We start from the raw sequence: 25,278 nt of genomic DNA, 5'->3' as shown, positions 1-25,278 counted from the left end.
TGCTGTGGTTTGTTCTGTGTTTTTTTCTTCTGGATTTGAGGTAGAGATTGCTGAAATCCAACTGTCCTAATGACCAGTGAGATTAGAAATACAGCTTTGATAACTTGGATTTCCTGTTGGCTGAATTTGTCTTTTCTAAGACTTCGTACAGAGAAGTGGAGATTCTCTCTGGCACATTAAAAAGCTTCAGTAGAGCCATGAATTTTAGACTTAGGGGATTTGAATGAGGTCTGGTCCTTCAGATCATTTTGAAGAGACCTCAGCAAGAGATGTTGCATCATAGCAAAAAAAGACATGTCCAAGGAGAAATCAGTTAAGAGACAGCTTGATATGAACATGAGGAAGGAAAATACACATATCAGAAGAGAAGAAAACATTCTGTTTTTTTCCACTCGTTGATACTAGGAAGAGACCAACAGGAAATAATGTATGGGGGTTTGATGGAGCGATAGTTTCCATAGCAACTTGGTTATTAGTCAAAAAGACCCCAACACACACATTCCCCAACTCATCTTTCTCTCACAAGCAACAGGCAGGATGCTGTGGTCAACATTTATGACTAAGTTACACCACGCAAAATTAACTCCCCCTTGTTTTGAAAAACAAATTAACCACATCCTGAAGGGGAAATAAGGTTTTTCACATACTGAGTGAGTTACTGTTGGCTTCAAGATAGCCTCTGCAGAGTGCATAGTAAGGTCTGTTTAACTAAGGTTTGTCAGGTTAGTCCCTGAGACCTTGCAGACACCTAGAGGAAGACCCTCACCCTATGCAGAAGGTAAGTGAAATTTGTATGGCAAATCCAAAACAGTAAAATGCTTACTTAGTGCATTCTACCACCGTAATGTAAATCGGGGGAGCTGTTCACTAGTATTTTTATCCTGCTTTTCTGATGACACCCTGAAACTTTTTATCTTGCACTCTACACCTTTTCCCAAGCTCTCAGGCAAGACTCAGACTGGGAGTACCATTTCTGTGTCTCTGTGCAAATCAAGGAATGACATTTTCCTGAGTAGTTCTTGGTCGCGCCTGAGGGCTTTGGCAGAATTAAAATCCTGCAACACTGCACAAGCAAAAAGAGTGATCTACAGATGTGTGACTACTGAGGGATAGCATTGACTCACATAGAAATTTATCAGCCAGATAAAGACAACAGTCTGTATTGTTTCAAACACCCATCCACATTAGCAGAGGACACCAGAGCCCTCATTTCCATCACAAATCGATTCATGACCTGAGTGATACCTCCATGGTCAGGTTTTTCAGACCTCCCTGTGCACCACTGGGAAACCGGTTAGTGCACAAACATCTATGCCCTCATTAATCCCCTAAAATGTCAGTCACCCAAGTCTCTGTTATCTAGGTCTCAGTCAAAAAAAGAGAAACTTGTGTCTTTGAGAAGGTGGTTCAAAGTCTTCAGCTCTGTGGATCATGAGAAGCAGGGAATACCCATCCAGCAGTCTCTTATGACAGTTTGTCATTTGCCCCCAGTGAGCAGAATTAGTCCCCATTGGAGTGGGCTAGCCTGGTGGCCAGGCCTGTGGCTCCCCTAAGACTTTATTTCAGGTCAGAGTACATGAAATAAGAGGGCTGTGTCACAGCTGGCCAAAATAATGTTTCTGAGACACGATGCCAAGGATGGATACTGAAGACAGCCCAGGCATCCTCATACTGTAGCCAAAGCGGGTCCAGTCTGTTTTTCTCACTTTATCTGGAGAAAACTATCTGGTTGGCTGTGTCTGGCCTTCTGGAAGGAAAGGATTAGCTTCCTGTGGCAAGAAGCAACCTATGCTGGCTTAGACTAACTGGGGATGAGAGGAAGAGGGAACAGACTGCATCAATACACCCCTTGGGGAGAAGAGACGTATCTGTACCCAGTGAAGATCCAGCTGGAAGAAGCAGATACATGTGCAGACACACAACCCCTTTCCAGCTCTTAAACTTCTAGACAGATTGTGCTGGATTTTTTATTTGAACCATTTCCCCTGTCAGGAGCTGTCTAGGTCTCATTATTTTAGTTTGAGTTAGTGTCCTGGTTTCAGCTGGGATAGAGTTAACTGTCTTCCTAGTAGCTGGTACAGTGCTATGTTTTGAGTTCAGAGCGAAGAATGTTGATAATACTGATGTTTTCAGTTGTTGCTCAGTAGTGTTTAGACTAATGTAAAGGATTTTTCAGCTTCTCATGCCCAGCCAGTGAGAAAGCTGGAGGGGCACAAGAAGTTGGCACAGGACACAGCCAGGGCACCTGACCCAAACTGGCCAACGGTGTATTCCATACCATGTGACGTCCCATCCAGTACAGAAACGGGGAAGTGGGGGGCAGGGATTCGCCGCTCGGGGGACTGGCTGGGTGTCGGTCGGCGGGTGGTGAGCAATTGCACTGCGTATCATTTGTACATTCCAATCCTTTCATTATTGCTGTTGTCATTTTATTAGTGTTATCATTATCATTATTAGTTTCTTCTTTTCTGTTCTATTAAACCGTTCTTATCTCAACCCACGGGTTTTACTTCTTCTCCCGATTTTCTCCCCCATCCCACTGGGTGGGGGGGAGTGAGTGAGCGGCTGCGTGGTGTTTAGTTGCTGGCTGGGGTTAAACCACGACAGTTAGGAAAGAACCTGTAGCCCCTCTGTCCTATTTTCTGTCATTGTAACATCCTGATTGCCTACCACTAGCAGTGGCTTTTCACTTTACAGTTGCAAATCTGTAATTTTCAGCCAATGCAGAGCATGCATCTTAAGAAAACAGGAGGATGTCATTGTTGGCAGAAGAAAATCCGTAACAGGGAGCTTTTGTACAGCCCAATAGTAAGATTGTGTTGGTGCGGCTAATTCCACAGAAGAGGCCAGAGTCTGCAGCTCTCCCAGCTGATATGAGCTAAGGGAAAGTTTTTGTAGAGAAATTGTGCTCCACAGTAAAATATCCTCTATTAAAATCAGCACCTTGTGATTTAAAATTATCCCTAACTCGGAAAAAACACATTGTCCTGTAAGAGATCCAATGATACCAGAAAAATTGAGGAAGGTGATAAGCAGAACTCTTTAGTACAAAACATTTTAATAGTACTATCAATATTCTCCTACAGATTTAATTGTGTCCATATCTGATTGTGTTCAGATGGCCTTTGAATATCTCCAGGAGTGGAGTCACTATCCCTTGAGATATTCAAAAGCCATCTGGACATGGGCCTCGGCAAACAGGTCTAGATAGTCCTGCTTGAGCAGGGGAAGTGAGATGACCTCCAGAGGTCCTGTCCAACCTCAGTCATCCTGTATTTCTGTGATGTCTTTGTCATATACAGAACGTTTGCCTAGAAATTTCAAAGAAGGCGGCCCAGGTTGGGAGCGTAATTATTCAGATAGGAAAAATCAATTGAGCATTAACAGTGCAATTCAGTAAGGAAAAAAACCAGCTTACCTTGTCTTATAGCTGTAGACAGAGTGGTCAGGCGCACTAACACAGTCAAATAAATCACAAGAAGATAAGTAAGTAATGAGATATTTAACAAAAGACAAAAATACAGTATGGGACTTGAGAAGACAGTGATAGCAGTAACACTTGGTACAAGGGCTCGAATACTTTTCTTTACCATCTTTCACAATGAGAGGTGGAGAAGAACTGAACCTCAGTTTGAATATTGCTGGTGTGAGGCAGGCTGTAGAGACTTGAAGCCCACAGTTTGTGAGCGAAGTCTGTTCCAAGCAAGCCCAAGGGAGATGTTGCAAACAGCCAGCAGAAACTCAGCTAATGTGGCAATTCAAGCTTACAGAGCCTGAACGCAATCTGAAATTTCTTGAAGACAATGTCAGGCGAGCAATGTCTTATTAGACAGACAAATAGGTGGGGTACCTTTGAAGCATACAAAAATATTCAGGCTTCAAGGTCTTTTGACATGATTACAAAAAGCAGTACTGCTACTACTACATCAAAGGCACTGTATTACACCATATCACCTCTGTTATCCATCAATTTCATTTTCTTGTGGATGTGCATATGGGAAAATAAGATCTGTCCAGTTTAGGGCTAGTAGTTATTCAAAGGTATAAATTAACATTTTTATAGCACAGAAAATGATTCTAAAATTACTAATAATGACTGTGGTTTGACCTTTCCATCCTGTCCATTTGACTACACCATTTTTGTCTAAGGGAGTATTCTTCAAACTTAAGTCTGGCCTAGGGTTGAGAAACTGCTCCCCACACTGTTGTTGTTTTCAGAATAAGAACAACCTCCAACATTCACCCAAAGTAGAAGCTTTCTCTTAAGTCCCTCCAAACAGTATTCTCTCTCCACCCAGTGTCAGAGCCTGGAAACAGCTGATGTGAACACCTGTCTCCATATGCAAGTGTGTTTATCCCATCTGCAGAGTCTGTGGACTCCTATATTTCTTTCCTTGATGTTAATACTCATGGCTCTTCGCAATGATGCATTCCTCTCCATTCCCACTTCTGGTCCTAAGGATCTATCAAGCAGGTCTGGATCATGCTAAGCCACACAACAAATGTACCTGCCTCAGGCGGCTAGGAAATTTTCCTTTTAGTAGGAAAAGGTCATGCATGTGTCAGACTAGGGGTCTGAATGCCTTGAAGTTGTTAATTGTGAGTATCTCCTCACTTCTTCTGTGCAATTGCTGTTTTGTTGTGGGGGTTTTGTTTGTTTGTTTGCTTGTTTAAGCTTCTGATTCACACCCTTTCTCCTTTTAATGCAGACCTAAGAAACTCAAGTCATAAAAGAAGATGTTCATCTAGTACATGCCAGTCAACAGCATGTCCATAACCCCTAAAGCTATAACTGAAGTCTACTGGAAGTTACAGACATTTATTGTAATGAAAATGACAAAGTTCATGGCTTCCTAGATGAGTTTAAAAGTACTTGGGAAGGATCCCATTAATATGTCCTCAAAAATGATCACCCAAGCAATGAGAATCAACAAGGCAAGTCCTTCACTAGTGAAATTCCGCATGATTTGTTCATAATGGCTGCTCAAAGGTGTCTTCCCTCCTTCTCTGCTGTGTGTCAGCATGGGATTTTTGCTTCCCCTCCCTGTTACATTGCTTTATGAAGCCTTCTGCCTGCCACCTGCAGAACAAGTTGCAGTTTTAATTCTCTAGCAAAAGGTAGGCAAAGTCTGATGTTCATGTGCTTATTATTCTTATCCAAAGCAAGCTGGTTGCCTGCGCTTCTGCCTCTGCCTCCTACTTTCCAATACCAAGATGCAGGATGGCACTTTCAGAAAACAGCTGAAATTTCAGCATAGACGGTCCCCAGGAGTCCAAACCAGATGCAAAGGGAAGATATAACAGGTGAGTGACAGCATCTCTGGGGGACTGTGCTCTTTTAGCATTGTAGCTGGCGCCGCAGGACTGCCACAGATGTCTAGAGTGACACGGAAGACATACGGTGTCTGTATCTAGTTTGGCATCTTGGAAGGACTCACCTGAAGAAGAGTATTCTTTCTTCTGTGTACCTTAGTGATCCTAGAGGTTCATCCATATGATGTGAAAAGGAGTGAAGAGCTTAAAATGCCCCTGAGGTCTGGTGTAATAGGGCACCTAAATTTCTTGGTAGCTTTTAAGTTCAAGATCCTTTGCATCCTCAGGGATTCCAGCATCAGAATCAGTGCAAAAACTTTTGAGAATACTTGGCCCAACATGTTGAATAATTCAGCTCTTTTCTCCAAAGGATTCTAAGAAGTAAGTCAGGTGGTTCAAGGGGGAGAGCATATAATGCACCCTTCCCTACTAAGTATGTGGAAGAATACATGGCTTTTTTTGCTAACAAAGTTTTATTGCTTTGGTTTTCCTGAGTATTTCTAAGTCTTACTACATCTGCTGCAATACAATCCCATTTTGTATAAAGACCTTAAGGAACCAATTTCACCATCAGCACTTTTATTTACACAAAATGGCAATGTTTACAATACTTAATGAAATTATTTCATATGACGGCTTTCTGTAAATTTAAGCCATTTAGTTGCATGTTTCAAATTGTTGTATAGGCTTGTATTTTTTATTATATTTCAAGGACATTCATTTTTGTCTAGGCATCATCATGGTCATTTCTCTGTTAGATTTATTTTAACTGTAGAGTAACTTCAATAGCCTAGCTGTTCAGAAATCTACTTTGTTTTTCTGTGGAAGAGTTCATTAAAATTATGATGATGTCTAGATTTCAAGTGAAAATCTAAACTACTTTACTAACTCCTGAAAATCTCTTCACCTGGATGCTACTTAAAGATAGTATCGTGTTTTAGATCAGATGAGCTGGTTTACACTCCTTTCCCAAGAGTCCTTCAAGTACTGTTCAATTTTGTCAGCATTGGGAAATTTTAGAATTGTGATTCTGCTTGATATAATTTTATGGCTGTTCTGCTCTATTGTATTTTAATTTTTTTTTTTTGCATTGTTTTCTTATCTTAAGTTAGTGAGATACATACAGTATGCTTAGCCATTGTTTTACACATTGGTAGTCCTTAGCTCACATCCTGGGTCAGTGAGGCTTCAGTTCTTTTTGAACTACATGAAGCATTAAATCCTTATTGCTAACAATGTCTTATCCCAGTTTAAGTCTGCAATTCTTTTCTAACTGCTATTGAACCTCATGGGCATTCTCTGGCAAAAGTTGACAGCTCATTGTATGCAAAAGTTACATCTTCACCTTTTTATTGGGGATCTGCTGCTCGTCATTTTGATAGCTTCTCCTCCAAGTTGCAAATGCTTCTAAGAAGTCAGTTGTCTAACTGCATGCTACAGGCAGATGGGAATGCAGAGAAGTTCACAGAGCCCAATATGGCTCAGAAGGTGCAACATCTGCATTTCTACTGCCTAGTGATACCTGCAATCATTCAGATACAAGAGCTTCACTCATCACTGATAGAAAGCAGATCTCTGCCTGATAAAAGTAAGGTGTTTCTTGCCATGTATTTTTGCAGACTCTTCTGGTTTTACAGCACGTGAAACTGCTGTAGCAACCAGGAACTTTGAGACTTGACTGTCAAAAGAGTCCGCCTCCAAACAGCTTCTCAGCCCTTTTGCTGCCAGCAGATCATAGCACAGTATGTTTTGTGGCTTCTCATTTAAAAAGCACACATGCCACCCACAATGTGAACTTAAATAAAACCTTTTAATTACTTTCAGGCAAATGTTCACCTCCAGCACATCAAGTTTAATCTTATTTCCCCTTGGTGAGCCTCATGGATAGAGTATGCTAACACCTGTGTATTGCTTCTTGCTGAGCAAGTTAAAACCGTGACAGCTCTCTCCTGTGGCAGAGAATGTTAAAAGCACCCTAAATGAGTAAACATCTTTCCAAAAGGTTAAATGGAAAAGCATCACGAAGAACAAGGAAAACTGAATAGCAGGGAGAATATTTTGCATTTTCTTTCATATTTTTATTTATGTATAGGGAGAGGAGTGTTTATGCTTCCAGCCTATACATTTCTTGCTTCTGCAGAAATGTATGGGAATGCCCCAAGCAAAATTAAATATTTCTAACATTTCAGTGCCCAGCATCCCACATGACACAAAGGATGGCAAAGCTTCATAGCCAGAAAGGCTCTGGCAGCACAAGGCAGGACTCCCAGTCTCATTCCTTTAGTGTCTTGGCTTTCTCAGGGCCAATAAGAATGTCACAGAAAGGGAGAAGTTCAGGGACAGTATCAACATCTCTGTATGCAGACTGCCAGAGAAAAGTGCTTAGACCAGCCTCAAATGACACACAGGATTTTGTATCCTCTGGCAAACTGTTACAACACAAACAAATACTTACTCCAACCATACGTTAAAAAAAAAAGGAACACCTATCCACCCCTTTCCAACTCAGCCCCATGAACATGCATTTATCAAAGCTTCAGTCTTACCCTTGCAGAAAACCTTGTTTCTTACTTTTTTTCATGTGATTCCCCACTGTCTTCTAGGGCTAGAATACTTCTTTACCCTCAAGTCTTTAAGCTGCTTATGCAGACAGCACATCAAACTGACTTGGGGTTTATTTAGTACTTTCTTGCCAAAGGAGAGTAGGGAAGTTTGCTGTAAGTTGCTCTTAAAATGGGTCTGGATGTAATGTGGCTAATGATGCTTATTTCTTATTATTGTAAAACCCAGCTGGGTGTAAGAGCTATGTCTGTGATTATTATTGCATGTGCTTGTGTACTCTTGTGCAAGGATTGCATTTGAAATGAAGAGCATACATATACTTAAAAGGATACTCAAAGCAAAACCCAAAATGTCTAGGAGTTTTAACTTGGTAAAAGTAATTAAAATATATGAAATGAGGTGAAAAAAAATCCCCCCCCCCTTTTTATCCAACTCCATCTGTATATTCTTTTCAACTTAAACTTTATAATTCACATGGTAAACCAGGCTTTATTTAACTTTCTGGTCATATAAACTTTGATAGATTTTTTTTTTTAAGAGGATAAACTGATTGTTTTCTTGTTATTACTTTAAACAATACCAAACTGCATGAGAATGGTAAATATTAAATAACTTTACAGCTGAATCCTTTGGTTGTCTTATACAGCATTAAAAATAGAGTATAATAAAGATATTCCTGCATTCTGCTGGCCATAATCTGACCTGTCTGTTCTGTTTCCCAAAATACTAGAGTTCCTGATAAAATTAGATATATTGATGTAAACTGAATTTCTTTCCTTGATCTCTCCTGCTACCTGCTGGTCAAAGTGTTTATTGTGCTCACAACATTTTCGATTTAATGAAATCCAGTAAATAGGTCAAATGGAAAAAAAAAAAAACCAAACACCCAAATCCCATAACAAGTGTTGTCACTGCACATGCCACAAATTAAACTTCTTTGCTCTTCATTTGCATTCTTGCCTTGCCAGCAGGTGCAGATGAAAACCCTTGCTATGTGATATAGAGGCTTTAGAAAGTCCAGTGCCAGAAATGCACAGGTGAAAGAAGATGAATAGCTGAACTGAGATCCAAAGAAGCTTTATTCAAAGATACAAGCTAAAACAGTTGTACAGTTTTAAGTAATTTGTAACAGAGGAAATGGAGTAGAATACGGGAAATGCAGCACTACTTTTGAAATTTATTAGTATTTCTAAGGGAGCTTTAAACTGTAAGTTATTCAGGAAACTCAGTGGTCAGAATGTCCTACACTGGAGATGTCTTGCTGGGATTAAGGGATGCATCTGTGCCCTGAAAACCTGTTATGTCCAGAGCAGGCTAGGGTCTGCCAAAGGTATGGATGTCTTGCTAAACAAGGAAGAAGTCTGAAACAGCAAGGAACGAAGTACCAACTTTCTGGTTTCAAGCAATGAAGAGGCTGATAAGAAGATGGATGAATACAAGTGCCAAAGTGTCTGCTGCCCTGTGATAAAGAAATTGTGGGGCAAGTTGTTGCATCTAGGAAGGCTGCAGATGAGATGCACCCAGGAGCTGTGGTCTTCTGGTGAGACTTTCTACTGCTTTGAATTGTGAGGTTTTCTGCAGAGGGATTTCTTACTGTGGAAGGACTAAGCCATGTCAGTTCCATCAAGTGCTGCCTATGGACCTGGCTGTTTCTGGAAACAGGTAAGTCTGCTGTTGGCCAGGAATTTTGCATGCCACAAACCTGTGTATATAATACTTCTCTAATTTCATTGAACTGGGAATTCAGGGGGCCATACATTGGAATCCTTCTCTTCATTAAATGTATTGCAGTCACAATAATGACTATACTGACGGGTATGCTCTTGAAGAGATGTAATCGGGTTTAGTGGTACAGTCAGTCAAGGGGAGAGTGGCTGTTAAGTGACTGGCCTTAGAGATGGTCACTTATTATATGACTTATCCTTTGGTGTCCACTATATGTGAAAGAGGAGACAGAAATTAAATTCCTTAAAACTTCTTATGTACCCAAATGCTGCAGGGTCTTGGAGGAGGATGGAATGACTTAGAAAGACAGAATTTGTCTGTTCTTGTTTTTAATTCTGTTCCATTTATATATTTTATAGTAGCATCAGTGGGAGAGTTTCCATTCATTGAACAAATTTGTGTATTTGGAATTCTGGGTGCAATGCTTAAAACTGTTGAGTGATTGATCTGCTGCTTTTCATCTTATAATGAACTGAGCAGTTTTTCCTCCCCACATCTCAGCCAGCTTTTAGTTGAAAGTCTTTGACTTTAGCGGGGATTGCACGTACAAAGCAGCTTGGAAAGTTAACGATTTTGTATATAAATCGTTTTTGCATGGGCAGACACAAAGGTTTCCCACCACTAAATTTATAGTTTGAACAATAGTAATTCCTTCCTCCCTCCCTTACTTCCTCCCTCCCTCCCTTTCTCCCTTCTTTACTTCTTTCCCTCCTTCCTCTCCTCCTTCCTTACTACATTGTACAGTACTTTTGGAACCTGGGTATTGTGGTTTAATCCAAGCCCACGACTAAACACCACACAGCTGCTCACTCACTCCACCACCCACCCCCAGCAGGATTGGGGAGAGAATCAGAAAAAAAAAGTAAACCTCGTGGGTTGAGATAAAGACAGTTTAATAGGTAAAGCAAAAGCCACGCATGCAAGCAAAGCAAAACAAGGACTTCATTCACTACATCCCACCCGCAGGCAGGTGTTCAGCCATCTCCAGGAAAGCCGGGCTCCATCACGTGTAACGGTTACTTGGGAAGACAAATGCCATCACCCCAAACATCCCCCCTACCGTCTTCTTCCCCCCAGATTTCTATGCTGAGCATGATGCCATATGGTCTGGAATATCCCTTGGGTCAGTTGGGGTCAGCTGTCCTAGCTGTGTCCCCTCTCAACCTCTTGTGCACCCCCAGCCTACTCACTGGTGGGGTTGGGTGAGAAGCAGAAAAGGCCTTGACTCTGTGTAAGCACTGCTCAGCAGTAACAAAACCATCCCTGTGTTATCAACACAGTTTCCAGCACAAATCCAAACTATAGCCCCATACTAGCTACTGTGAAGAAAATTAACTCTATCCCAGCCAAAACCAGCACAGTGGGAATGGCACTTAAAGAAAAATTCCAAATGCAAGTTGTGCTATGGCTGACTTACAGAAAAAAATTGATCTGGACGTGGTAAAAAGGGATTTTTTTTTTGTGAACTGGTGTTATACTCTGATGCTAGGAGCTGGAAGGGAACTTGCTGCTGCACAGGAACCACATATACTCTTCAGTTCAGCCACTATAACTCTGAGTAAAAATATCCCTGCTGTGCTTGCTACCCAAGAAAATATCTGATCAGCTGCTGTTTTTTTATTCTTTCATTTGCTGCAAGTAAATGTGCTTGAGACTGCTTGACTGGAGTGGAACTGATTGGCTAAGCTATTGTGGAACAGATGCCCAGATATTTTTTCAGCTGATCCTAATATCCATTCAAAATGTTTTTCTTCTCTGTAGGGTGTGAGACAGAAAGAAAGATTGCATTCAGGAGAAAAATAAAAGTTTTAGAATAAATGTTCTTTTTTTCTCTAAAGAAAATCTGCACATATTCCATTATTTTAGAAGAGTTACTGCGGAATTATTTGTTTCATCACAATTATGTCAGTTACATTTTCTCAGCAAAAAAAGATATGGCTGGTTTTTGAGATGCTGTTCATTTTAATTCATTTTTCATGGCTTTGAAATCCCTACATATAATTGTCAAGTTGCTTTAAAATAAAAGTTATCAATACTTCTATGTGATAAGGAATAGTTAAAATTCATAATGTACATTGAAAACATCTTAAATTTCAGGAGAGGATGGAAGTCATGTTTTTGTAAAGGGCTGTGCTGCTGTGGGCGTGATGATTGAGACATTCATATTTGTGTGTGGAATACGTCTAACAGTGTGTTCAGGTAAGCTGCTCATTTTTACCTAGAGAAATATGAAGATGGTATTTCTAAGTGCCTTGCTCCCATTTAAAATTCCCAAACATGAAAAAATTGACACAGGAGCACAAATCACTTCCCTGCCAACTATAATAGCCAGTTTTGTGAAATAAAAGATAATCAGTAAAATTCTGCTTATAGTAGAATCTTTTTCAAAGCTATTGTCTAATATAGCGATGAAGCATCTTCCCAGAGGTGACATTCTGAACAGAAAGTGCAGCCAGGTAAGAAAGATTGGAAAAAACCACTGCAAATAGATGGATATGATCAAAATAGATCATATTATTCCCTGTGCATTTAAATGAACTTAAGTTAAAATAAAATTAAATTAGCTAGCTGCGTGTATTATTTTTCAAGGCCAGTATCAACTGAGATCCTTGCTACTAAATCATGTGTTATCAGTTTGATGTCACTCTGTAAATTCAGGCCTGCTTTCTGACTGGACAAACTGATTGTGATTGCCAGTCCAGTCCTACAGGAGAAAGGGTTTGAAAGCTACTGCCTGTTTATAGACAGAAACATGGTGTAGGATGGTTTGTCCTCTGGGGAAGGATTTGAAGCTATATTTGAGAAAGGAAAAATTAGTATTAAAATCCTACAATGCTTCTTTTCTGTACTTCAGCAATTTGAAAAAACTAGAACTAGTGCATGAGAGTAAAAAATAATTAGATGCTTCAGTCCTCTGTGTGTTTTGTGGGGGTTTTTTTGTTTGGTTGGTTTTTACTCAAATGAATTTTTGCAAAGTTTTCTATAGTACTGAAAATACTTGCGGCAAATACCAACTTAATTTTTGTCAAGGGGGCATATCTGACACTAAATCCAAGTCAGTGTAAGAAATTCTGACCTTTTTTTGTCTGTTTTTATTTTTTTTGCCTAAAAGATAGTTTATTTGTTCTTAAATATGAGAAATACACATAACTCTATAAGCTCAATTATGTAAATCCATCTTTTCTGGCATACTCATCTTAAACTGCAACTTGAAGATAACTGTATAGATATCTATATATTGTGGTCTAGAAACACTAATAGAGTTCTTATGTACTTCAGGTTTTTTCATCCTTATTTATTATATCTGACATATTTGTTTACTTCTTGGGTATCTTATAAAATTAGTTCCTGCAAAATCCCTGAGAACTATTACTTAAAACCGTGATTTTTATCTGTTGCTTAGAGTCATAAATTCTAGGTCACTGGTTTTGACAGCACTGTTTGTAAAATATCTTGGGTGTTAATGATGCAAACGTTATTTAGAAAGAAATGAGACTATAAGTACTTAAACCCCAACAAAATAAATGCTACACTAATGTTGTAAGAGAAGTGACTGACTTTTGGGAGCAAATAAAAGGAGCTCACAGGAAAGATGTCTAGAGGGCTTATGTTAGCTTTTCCTTAGCAACACAAAGAGGTTATTACCTATTTTTTTCAGTAGAAAATCACAATGAGTTAGAAAGATTATTGACTGCTGGGAAATGGCCTTTACCTGCAATTCACAACCCTAGCTGCTTGAAAGCTTTGCACTTAACTTTGAGCAAGGTCAAAGAACAGAAATTTGCCCTCACTGCTCTATCATGCGATGAGTCCACCTGCCTAAATTAATTATTCATGAGTTAAGCAGAATTAGATTGAGAGCCGAATCTTGAGAAACTATATTTAGAGAAGTGTACCCAGTCAAGAAGAATGACTCCAGTGAACCAAATAAGGCTCATCCTCCTAGCTGAAAAGAGTACTCAATAGTTCTGTGATGGGACACAGTCACAGTAACTTAATGTAAAGTTCTCAGCTACCACATAGTGCTGGTGTAGCCAACTCAAAGCGAGTCTTTCAGAAGGGGATATGTCTGAAAGTCAGTGCAAGTAGGTCTGAAAGCAGAAATGGTTATTTGGGTAAATGTATGCAATATCTCAAAGTAGATTATTTTAGAGATCTCTCTGCACTGTAATACTAGCCTTCAAGCAATTTGGAGGATGCCATTAGAAACCACAAAATGCAAGTGAAGTGGTGCCCAGTAACAGGACCAGAGGCAATCGGCATAAACTGAAACAGAGGAGAGGCTCCATCTGAACATCAGGAAACACTTTATCTCTGTGAGTGTGACCAAACACTGGCACAGGTTGCCCAGAGAGGTTGTAGAGTCTCCCTTGTTGGAGATATTAAAAAGCTGTCTGGATGTGCTCCTGGGCAACCAGCTCTAGGTGGCCCTGCTTGAGCAGAGGGGTTGGATTAGATGAATTCCTGAGATCCCTTCCAACCTCAACCATTCTGTGATTGTGTGGCTGCATGTGGTCTCATCTCCTTTCTGAAAGAGATGGTAATGTAGCCTGAATTTTTTAATCTTAGTCTGTAAGTTGAAACAAACTTTCCATTGGAAAGGCTTTGCTCAGATGCTGCAGCTCTGGGTTCAAAAACATTAAAAAGAAATTGCATTGTAATATTAATTGGAAAGATCACCTTAACAAATAGGATATGTTATTTTGTATGGACACAACACATTTTATGGTTGACAAAAGGAAGGTGCAAAGAGGAGGACTAAAAGGAAAAAGAAACAAATTTTTTTGCAATGGCTGAAAGACAGTGAAGAAAAAGAATTCATGTCTGGGACTGAAACAACACTGAAACTGGCACTAAGTGGTTCATTTTCAACCACAAAAGATGGTAAAAAAAAGATAACTACAGTGGGGACAAACATTACCCTTGTAGGGTGTTATAAGTTCTTGTAAAGCTGTTAGCTACTGTGTGAATGAGGATAGATGGATAATAACACTTGGGACTGGAACTACACTGAAAGTAAATCCTGGTAAGAACAGAAGATAGAGGGACAGAGATGGATGTGAAAGGCCATTCTAACAGTTAAAAAGTGAGGTCTTGAAAAGAATGAGACTGGGGGTTACAAGGTCTTTCCCTCAGCAATATCTTACCTATTTTAGAATAGATCAAGCTCCTTGGGTCAACACCTAATAGAGACAATATGTTACTGACAACAGTATGAAGGCTGTGCACTTACTTTACACAACACCTGGCTTTAAGAGCATGCTCAATTACTGTAATTAAACCCTGTAAGGGCATGATTCTTTAGAACCAGTGCAGATTTGCTTCAGCTTCTCTGTTCTACAGATAAAGAAAAAAGCTGTAGAAAGGAACCATAACAAGATTTTGTAACCGTTTCCTTTCACTTCTATGACCTTGTCTAGTGTGTAGGAGAGCTGAATTCCCCATTCAGGGATGGGACAGGTTTGAGTAAATCCTGCTGTTTACCTAGGGTCAGCTGTTCCGAATTCATGATGCAGGGGGGAAACCCCATTGTAATGGGGGTCGTACAACTGTCCATATAGCAGGAGTGGACCTGTGATAAATGACTGCATCTGTGTCTGCAGAAAAGGGGTTTCGTTCTATAGGGTGGAGAGGCCATGGGCAGAATCTGGCTTGGAGATTAACCAGTCTTGAACCTAAGCCGTTTAATTAGAATTATTATTAAAACACAGCTGTATAGGAAAGAAAAAAAGCGTACACCAAATGTTGGTCAGAGTGTAATGTTTTCAAGATATTAAGCTGAAGTACTTACTGTAGGATTGCAGTAAGCCTCTGGTGGTTCTGAAGATGCTTTAGCAAAGTTGATGAGGTTTGGAAATAGATTTATAGTATCCCACAACTAACAAAAGAGAATTTTAAACCACTTCCTGGAGCCTTCTTTAGTATTGAACAGTTAAAATAATGTATCAGGTGCAAACTGGCTGGTAAATATTCTCATGGTGGCATAGCATTGAACAGTTCATATCAAGACACATATTTGGAAGTGGATATATTTGCATGTGCTTTCAAGTAAGTTCAAATGGGAGAAAACATCTCTACGAAATCTATTGGTTTACGGCTAAACTAGACAAACAGGATCAATTCAGTACTTCTCAGTAATTCAGCAGCTCTGATCCGTATCCTGTTAATTCAAAGTGAACACTTAAAGCTGCTTTTAACATCCTTTAGTGTTTTAATTCTCAACATCACTATAGCAGATCATACAGCTCTGTAGGGTGCCCATCATAGCAGAAAATTGTGTGGTTTTGTAGTTTTAGAGTGAAAGTCTAATAGAGAATTCTGAGAAAGTAAGTGATGGGGGCAGAAGCATTTAGTTGTCTCAAAGAACTTTTCTAGATTGAGTTCTTGGAAGTAATACTCTGAATTTGCCTTAAAGAACAGAGCATGTTTTGCACCAGGCTGAAACATGTAATTATCCATGCTTAAGTTGTGAGAAACCAGCAAGTTTAAGGGTCAGGTTTTTGTAAATCTTCTTAGGTTTTTGTAAAGTTTCTTACAGTTGTGATATGTTGGTTTTGAGAAAATAATCTTTGGTCACGGAACAGCTTAACAGTAAATTCAAGTAATTCTGAAGAACCTGATCATTCCAGAGTAACTACTGAGCAGCAGTACAATGTTGCCTGTAATTGGGTGGCTTCCACAGGTTTTATATCTGAGTTCTGAGTGGCATTTTGAGGTGGTTTGGTAATAACTTCCATTGCAGTGGGAGTGCTGGAAGTGGCAATGCACTTAGCTTTGGGACAAGCACTCTTCTGAAGGTAAATCCAAGTGAGTATAATGGAAGAAGAAGAAGAAAAACCCCACATGTTAGAATAAAGAATTATCTGAATATATTCCACTATTATGTTTGCATGCAAGTTTTCAGGCTTACTGATGTGTAGGTAGTCATGTGCAGACAAGAAAGAGATAATACTGAATTGTGGGGCTGCAATGCCAGTTTCTAGGAATCTCTGTGTATCTGTTGGAATGAAAATAGAGGCAGAAAGTGGGACTGAGTTGCTCTGTAGAGTGTCTGTCTATAATTTTAGTTATAAAGGAAGATTATGGAAGTGTTTGTGATTTTTTTTTTCCTCCCCAAAACTGGGGATGTGAGAACAGAGGCGAATTCATATCTTAGAAAGGAATAAATCCTTAAGGCTTGGTCATCATTTTGGTGCTGTTCAGGGGCTGAGGGGCATTAGAAAAAAACAAACAAAAAACCAGCCCAAGTGAAGAAATATCATTGTTGTGTTTAGACTCACTGGATGAGGAGTTTAGTTTTGATGTGAGGTGCCTCAAAGTTGCAGGCTGGTGTAAGCTGGGACAAGATAAGCACTAACTGAGGTGGATGAAGTACTACAGAAAAATTTCCACTCCTGTCTTGCTGTTTTTTATACATCTTCATGGTTACAGTTAATTATTCTGACTTCTACAGTTGCTGTTATCATAGAAGGATGTAACTACAGCCTCCTCTGTGATAGATATGAGCTGGGCTGGTGAGATAGGATCCCACAGCAGTGGGATTCACAGTAGTGAATTGTCATGAGAATTTTTACTAGGGTTTTGATATAGGAAGCCTGAGAAAAAACACCCCAGGAGATCTATGCATACACATCAAAGTTAAAAAACTCCTTTGAGTCAAAAGCTACTGCCAGCATTTTTGGTAAAGCTCTTTGTCACAGTGAAACTCCACAGGTCCCTATGAAAAACTGGCTTTTGGAAGGGGGACAAGGCTGGCTGTTCATCCAAGTAAGTGCCAGAAATAAACATCTCAAAAACTGAGCTTGATGATGCTATGATGAGCTTTGGCATTTAGGGATTTAAAGTAATTTCTTCCCCTAATGATAAACTTTCCAACTATCTGTGTTTCCGCAGTTAGTGGATGGGTCACATTTCAGATAAAGAATAAGCGAATGTTCATCTTGAAATTGTCAGACTTGTGAATCCAGGTTTATGCCCTTTAATACAAAGCATTCAAGGTCAAATCTGCTAGCCCAAGGTGATTTGCTTCTATCTTCATCACTGTTTTTTGAGGTGGTTTTTCAGAGTTAATATCTTCAAGATGAGAACTGTGCTTGAAAAATGCCTGCGTTTTCTCTGCTGATTATAGAAGGACACTAGGACATCTGTACTAAGTTTAGATAACTCACATCTAGGAGTGTAGGATATGTTTCTGGTCTGTCTCAAGACATCTAATTTCCTTGAACATGTAGTCCAGAGTGTCAGTTTGGTTTTTTTTTTTCCTAGTTTTACAGTTAGAAATTGAAAGACCATTTAATAAGTAGGGAGAAAGTCTGTCATGGATCAAAACTTTCCATGGCCATGATTTTGTAAAGCTCTGCTGTGGTGTAACTTTGGAGGTGGCAATGAAGAGCTTAAATCTGGAAGAGGAATGCACCTAAAAGTAAAGCCATGTAAGCCTAAAATAAATGTGAAAGGCTTTAGAAAGCAAGTGCCTGTGTTTCTGAGGATTGCATGCATACAGATGTGGGCCATAGATGTCCAATACTAGTTCCCCATAGAGTTTAACTGATGATTTGGGTCATTGTCTTGTTCTGAGTTTCCAGAATGGAAATGGGGAATGACATGTGAGTACTTACATTTCAATATTCTAAGACATTTGCCTTTTAATTTACATATAACTTAGGTTTTAAAAGCACTGGAATATCAAATGTTGTTAAGAATTTATGAATGTCCTTGCCTGGGGCCCCTTATCAATGAAATCTATTGATGAAAAATATTTTTGAGTGTCTTTAGCTTCCAACATTTATTTATCTCAGTGTTTTGGCAACCAGCTTTTTTAGTGTTCAGAAAATATCAGTATGCATGGATTTTTGTTCCAAGGCAGACAATTAGATCTTCGATAGGAGCAGGTAAGAACTTAGTGTTTTCTAGAAGTACCTACTTGCCTTTATTCCCAGATGACTTACAAAAGTCAGACCAAAACAAGCAGGTTTCATCTAACTTATAGTATGTCAATACTTTGGATGAGATTAATCCTGCCTGTGTGATTGGATATGACACAATCCTTAAACATAAGTAGAGGCAATTTACTGCAGCATGTTTTGGCAATGTTCACAGGGAGCAACTACCTCTGGATTTTAAGCCAGAGCTGATCATATGTTTGCCAGCAAATGAAGTACTAGTAGAAACTAAGTTCATTAAAGCTTTAGTTACTGCATATACCATTGTTCTGAGTTCTCCCTGCAACTGGTAATTCACCTTCAGGAATGGAAATAAACTGATGGTAAAAACAGGTATTTTTTTCCCAGTGAAGAATTGCCTTGTAAATGTTTTTATGGTTGAAAGCAGATGTATAGATAAGATGGAGTGATAATTAGTCCTTGGTGAAAGAAACCAGTTTCCAATTTAAAGTGGAAAGGAAAGAAAGAGACACATAGAATTATATATAACAGGTTGCGGGTAATGTCTTTAGTTAAGCCATGAGTCTCATTCAGTAATAAACTACAGATACCATAATTTAATACTCCCAATTGCATTTAGTTAACTTCTCTTCTAGGAGAGGAGTTAAGAAGGCAAATATATTTCTCTGGATGGTTTTTGCAAAGCACTTCCTGGCTGTGTGAATACAGGAAACTTTGGGAAATTAATATTTGGACAAGGAACAAGAATTGTTGTAGTACCAAGTAAGTGAGAAGTGAATAATATCATATATAAACACTAACAGGTTAACTTCCATTTCCAAGGTTCAGTTTCACATATCAACCTAATTTTGCCAATTACACCTCCATGTGCTTTTGTTTAAGCATTTAATTTGTTTGAAAGTTTAGGAAATCTTGTTTCTGTTCTGGTGAGTATCCATAAGACTGAAAAACTTTTCAATATTGCTTATTTCAATATTTCTTATGCTAACCCCATGGCCTTCCCAAATGTGCTCTGTTACAAGGGCGATGTTGTGGAATGCTTCAGACAAATCTTTTTTATTCTTTTAAAATTAATATGTTGGCACAATAATGGTTGCAGAGAAATGTTGCAATGCTACATACTGTCCTCTTTTTGTATCCATGCTTCATCTGAAACATCTTAAATGTAAAAAATAGTGAAATGTAAAACTTGTTTGCTTTTACAGACCCAAAATATATGCTGATATGGACAGTAAAGTATTAATTGATGCCATTTGTGATAAGATTTGGTTTAGCAAAATTTTAACCAACAAAAGTATATTTCTGTGGATACAGTCATCAGCACAGCAAGACATTTTGCTTCATACTGGATCCTAAAGATTTTGGAAAGGTGATATTTAACTCTATCATTCAGCGGTGATTGGGAATCTGTTAAATTCTTCCTGTAATGGTTTACATAAAGCGCCTTGTCACAGTGTGATCAGTGGTTATGGAAAGTTCACTTTTGGTGGAGGAACTCACCTGTTTGTGCTTCCAAGTAAGTCTTCCAGTAAAAATAATGATCTCAGACCATAGTGTTTCAGCACATCCCAGATCCAGTGAGAGTCCATTCAGTGCGACTCCTGTGTCCTCAGCAGAGCTGGATGCAGAAATGTTCTTGTGCTTTGGTCATAAATACCTTCTCCCAGAGTGTGTGCACACTCATCAGATGAATTGAAATTCATCCTAGAAGTGTGCAGCAGTATAAATCAGACAGGCTAATTTCAAGTTTCTGTTAAATTCTGTTCTGCCCTTGCAATTTCATTGAGGTATTTTCTATAAAGGAGTTTGTATTCAAGCCCTTCAGTGCCAGGTTTTAATTTCCAAGCTAATATCTGATAAAATGCATAGACTTTTTCAGGGGCTATGAGACAAGTAGCTACTTATTTCCTACCTATATTGAGATTTTAGCAATGCTGGTTCAAAACTGCTGCATTGTCCATGCAAGCTAAGCAATGAAGAAATAATTGAAAGTTTAATGGATAGGCTTAGATATCTGAGCTACTTAAAATGTTATCTTGTTCTACTAGGTTGATTGACTTCATTGTCTATTGAATACCCATTATATAGTGGTCATTTGTGTTGCTGTTGAGAGTCAGATATACCTGAGAAACAGAAATCAGTAAAGTAAAATTAAGTTTCTTTTCACTTAGTAGAAAGAACTCAGAAAAATCTTTTGTTAATAGGAAAGAAATTTCCAGTTTGCACTTTTAGTTTAAGGTAAATATCTGAGGAGAAAAAGAAGAAAAGCAGTCCAGACAGCATTTCCTGTAAAATATTTATCTATATGTGACTGAGGGGTTTTTTTTTCCATTTTGTACTATGAAAGGCACAGATTTTTCTTTATAGTCAGGTCCTGGGACTCACTAGGATGCTTTTAGCCAAGAAATTCTTAAGTTCAAACTTCAGAGTTAATTTTTGTAGAAGACTTTCAGGCAGTGCAACTGTAGGAGGAAGAAAACAGATATTCGGACAGGGGACACGGTTAGTTGTGACACCAAGTAAGTGTAGTCTGGTTAATGACATGCAGCTTTTTTACCTGTTTCTCTTTATACTCTTCAAGATGTGCAGATATATCTGGCTCTGAAGACAAAGAAAAAGTGTAGGAGGAGAGAAGTTGAAAGCTGAATGCAAATCATAAGACAAATACTCAGTGGTATTAAGCAGTTTGTTCTAATGAGTGTATGTTTTCACATGAAAAATAACAGTTCCTAAGGTATTCTTCTGGAAGCTGGTTAAAGGACCAGGGGCCTAGATTCAACAGGGTAAGGTGATCAAATTTACTGAAGGACGTGAAAATACAGTTTACAGGGCCAGTTTCACTTGTTCTGAATTAAAGCAAAAAATAGCTGAAGTTTTCCAAAGTTATTTTGGAAATGTACCCAACTCAAGTTATCGGTCCATAATGCCAATCTGTAGAGTGTCATTCTTTTTCCTTTGTGACAATCTCAAATACTGCAGGAATCTTACACTCAGTTTTCTTGCTTGTGTTATGTAGGGGTCAGGCTAAATAAACCTAGTAAGTCTTGATTCTCGATTTGTGATCGAAATGGTATTTCTGTCAGATTTCTCCCTAGATTCATAGCTGAGAAATTGTGGTTCTGCTGAATCCTGTGACAAGCATTTCTCTTTTCCAAAGGGCAGAAAGTACTGGGGGTGTGTGGGGAGGGGAATAGGATGCTGGTAATGAAATGTGATATGTAGAAAATGACAGGAGGAAACCCAAGATTTTCTTAGTAAGTGGACACCACAATGTGTAGGTTAATTCAGCTACAGACTTGACTTGATCCAGATCCTATTCAAAATGCACTGAGTGATTTATGCCCTGACGAGGTGCAAAAAGGAGGACTGCATGGGATTGCGTTCATGACATCTTCATTACTGCATTTCTAAAAACCTTACATAAACAAATCATCCACTTAAATATACGTGGACCGCACAGTATGTGCAATAAACAGCTGAAATATGCATATCCATCACAGAAATTCATTAGGAGTATGGTTAATTATTTGACTGCAAGGGCAAGTTCTCTTTTTCTCTCTCCCTTATATTTTAGTCTGCATTTAAGATCTGAACTCTTAGTGAGGAACAAAGAACATAGGCTTGTAGTTAGGGTGCAAAAATTTTCCTGTCCAGGTATCTTACAGAATGGAAACATTTTAATGAGATTTCAAATATATGCCTGGATTTTCTTTGCCTGGTTGACTAAGTCTGGGATGGCGTCATCTTGGTTCATTCCTGTCCAGAAATCATCACAGATCAGGTGTTTCCCTGTTTTGTGTACAACTGCAGAGCAGGAAAGGTTTTTACAAAGGAATTAAATGATGTGTAAATTCTGAAACCAGTTATAATAAGGTGCAGTTTGGCAAAGGAACAAGGCTCAGCGTTAAACCAAGTAAGTGCATGATCTGAACAAAAGTATTTTGAGAAGTATTGGAGAACCTGATGCTTTGAATTGGTAGTGCATAATTATCCCGGGAAGGGAATCTCCTTCCGTATCTACTGCTTCTAGGGCTGAAATGAACATGTGGCTGGAACATTTAGTGTAAAGACAGCAGCAAGAAAAAGTCGGGGGGGGCGGGTGTAAGGTCTGATAGTAATAGCATACGGAGAGAAGCTGTTATGTGAGAGGAGTCCTTCTTACAGTAATTACAGTGAAAAGTTCCTACTCACACAAAGGAAGTAAGGACGAGATTCCCAGCAAAATGAAATCAGTTTAAATCAGCATGGAGTGCCAGAGAGCTGTGACAAATCTTTCCCCAAATTACAGAATTGTCTCATTTCTCAAGCTGCTTCAGCTTCATGGCGTTCCTTGGTAGAAAGACATTGCAGACAGTATAAAAGAATGGATTTTCCTTGTGCTTTTCACATTTAACCCTTTTGAAGAGTACCATAAGCGCTACCCATGTGTGGAATTACATGAGCAAGAAGCAGAGAGAGGAGAAGATGGCTCTTCAGAGATTCAGGAAGTCTCTGCCCTATTAAAAAAAAGTGGTTTAATATACATTAACAGAGAGGGAAGAGCCTGCGGAAGTTCTGTTCCTGTGAAATACTGGACCAGGTGTCCTAGCCAGACATTCTGACTGCTCAGTTACATCTTCCCCTGCAAAACTGTTGAGGACAGGGGAGTGAAGTTCTTCGGGTAATGTTTCTCTCTCTTTGCCAAGGCACAGCTTTGAAAAAAAATAATAACTGTATGATTTCTGTAGAGAGGGTCTTAGTTTATTCCTGGCTATGCCAAAGCATCTCATGTTCAGGGCACTTCATTTCTTGACCTGTAAAAAGTATTGACATGAAACCTGTTAGGAGATAGAGAAGACAACCCAGCCTTCATTTTGTGGGGCTATCTAACAGGCATTTTGCAGATAGAGTTTTATTTTGATGAAGAGAGTCCCCTGCCATGGAAACTGAAATGTGCAGAAGAGCATGGGGGTTTTTGTAAGGGAGCTTTTAACAGTGTGTATTCAGGAAATGCAGCCAGAGTCATCTTCGGAAGAGGAACCAGGCTGCTGATAAAGCCCAGTAGGTATCTCTTCACCAATAAGGTTAGGAAAGACAGAATACTTTAGGTCTTTTGTCAGATCTTCCTTAAAATACAGAGGGAAGAGCTTCTTTAAAATAGGAAGGAAAGAGGGCATGGGGATGAAGAGCACATTTGCTTGTAACTTCTTTGTCATGTTCATGTGAGTGGAACAGATCAGGAATTGCTACTGTTCTGCTAAATTCAGTGAATGACTTTTGTGTTGTGCAAACACCACATTAGTCAGGATGAACCCTACAGGGGAATATATTTGAGATTAGTGTTCATGAATAACCTTTGCTTGCTCAAAAGATTAGGTGAAACTAGCTTCTGGGACTTAGGGTTGGATTCCTTACTGGGTTCATTGCCAACTGAATAAACAAGAAAAAATAGGACTTTGAATTGGTTTTATCTGGGAGTTTCCTTCTGTTTATTTTTTCTTGGCTTCTTTCTCTTATGGGTCTGGACCCTTGCTTAGCTTCTGAGATTGACTAGCTGGCTGATCTGTCTAATCTCCTTCTATAGACCATGAGAAATCTTAGAAACAGCTATGTTAGTTGTTTAAAAAAATGTTGGAAATTTTGTCCCACTTTGATATGTCTAACAGTATATTCTGGCTTTTAAAGACTGAGGCTTCTCTCCTTACAATTTTTGTATAGAGGCTTATTACTGTGTCTGAGTCTTCCTGGAAACTCACCTTTGGGAGAAGCACAAAACTGATTATGAAATCAGGTACATCTTAAAACAAATATAAATTATGCAAAGCTGAGATTCTCCTGTCCTAACTATGGCAAAAATTGTTCTACTTAAAAACTGTCCAATAAGCTTCAATTGCATTATGCTAACAGGGTAATGGGCTTGATTTTCTACTTCACACATTTCAGAATTGTTTCTATCTGCATTTCTATGGAGAGATCAGAGGCATGCAACTAGAAAGACATCCTAATTTGGAGTCAAAGGTATGTGACAAGGGTGACATCTGTTTCCCCCCTTGATGTCTTTTCAAAAAGGCATATACTTGTCTGGACCAAAGGTTGTGTGTGGTTTTTGTTAGTGGATGTTTCACTGTGTGAATTCAGCAACCAACTGGAAAGTCACCTTTGGAAGTGGGACAAAACTGATAGTGAAACCAGGTAGGTAGAAAAGTGAGAAACCCTGAAGGAGTAAGGATAGGAAAGCCTAACTCTCCTTTCTGTGAAACAGCCATTAAAATTCCATCATTCTTTCCTTCTGTGGACAATTGAAGGTCAAGGTTGACCTTGCATTAGGGAAAAAAATCATTATAAAGCTAAATATCTGTTTGGAGGACTGGACTCTCCTGTATGCGTCATTGAGAACTAAATGCTTTATTCCATTTGTGAATGTTCAAAATTAGTTTAATGCAGATTCTGGAGCAATGACTATATTAATAATTTTCTGGGCAGCTTCTATTGATGTTAATTGTCCTCACGAGAGGACAGAGAGAGAGCATCCGTCCCAATAGACTGTGTGCTGGGTGTTTCTTTTTCTCCAAAAAGAATAAGCAAATCACTCAGTGCTTTCTACACCTGGAGAGAGGAGTTTTACCCAAATATTCCTTTTCTTCACTACTACATGTTCCCAGAAATCTCCCAGACCTGCAGGGACACTCACTGTCCTTTTATTTCCATTGCCCAGAATCTTGTCCTCATTAATTCTCAGAAGCTGCAATTCTTGTCTCTGCTGGGAAAACTGTCTTACCTTTTGCTCTGCTGCTCC

At 39.1% G+C, this 25,278-nt stretch overlaps 1 gene segment (V, D, J or C); it reads left to right on the top strand.

The window, feature by feature from the left end:
* Window positions 1-8,824: 8,824 nt before the first annotated feature.
* LOC128140682 (T cell receptor alpha chain constant-like) overlaps window positions 8,825-25,278 on the top strand; it is a 43,777-nt gene continuing 27,323 nt past the window's right edge. Inside the window, 2 exon segments of the C gene segment in view lie at window positions 8,825-9,537; window positions 11,698-11,799. Of these exon segments, the coding sequence occupies window positions 11,748-11,799 (52 nt within the window).

This window comes from Harpia harpyja, chromosome 4 (genome assembly GCF_026419915.1).
Source record: "Harpia harpyja isolate bHarHar1 chromosome 4, bHarHar1 primary haplotype, whole genome shotgun sequence".
NCBI lineage: Eukaryota > Metazoa > Chordata > Aves > Accipitriformes > Accipitridae > Harpia > Harpia harpyja.
The sequence above is the reverse complement of the archived record's forward strand: the minus strand, read 5'-3'. Positions and strand labels throughout refer to the sequence as shown.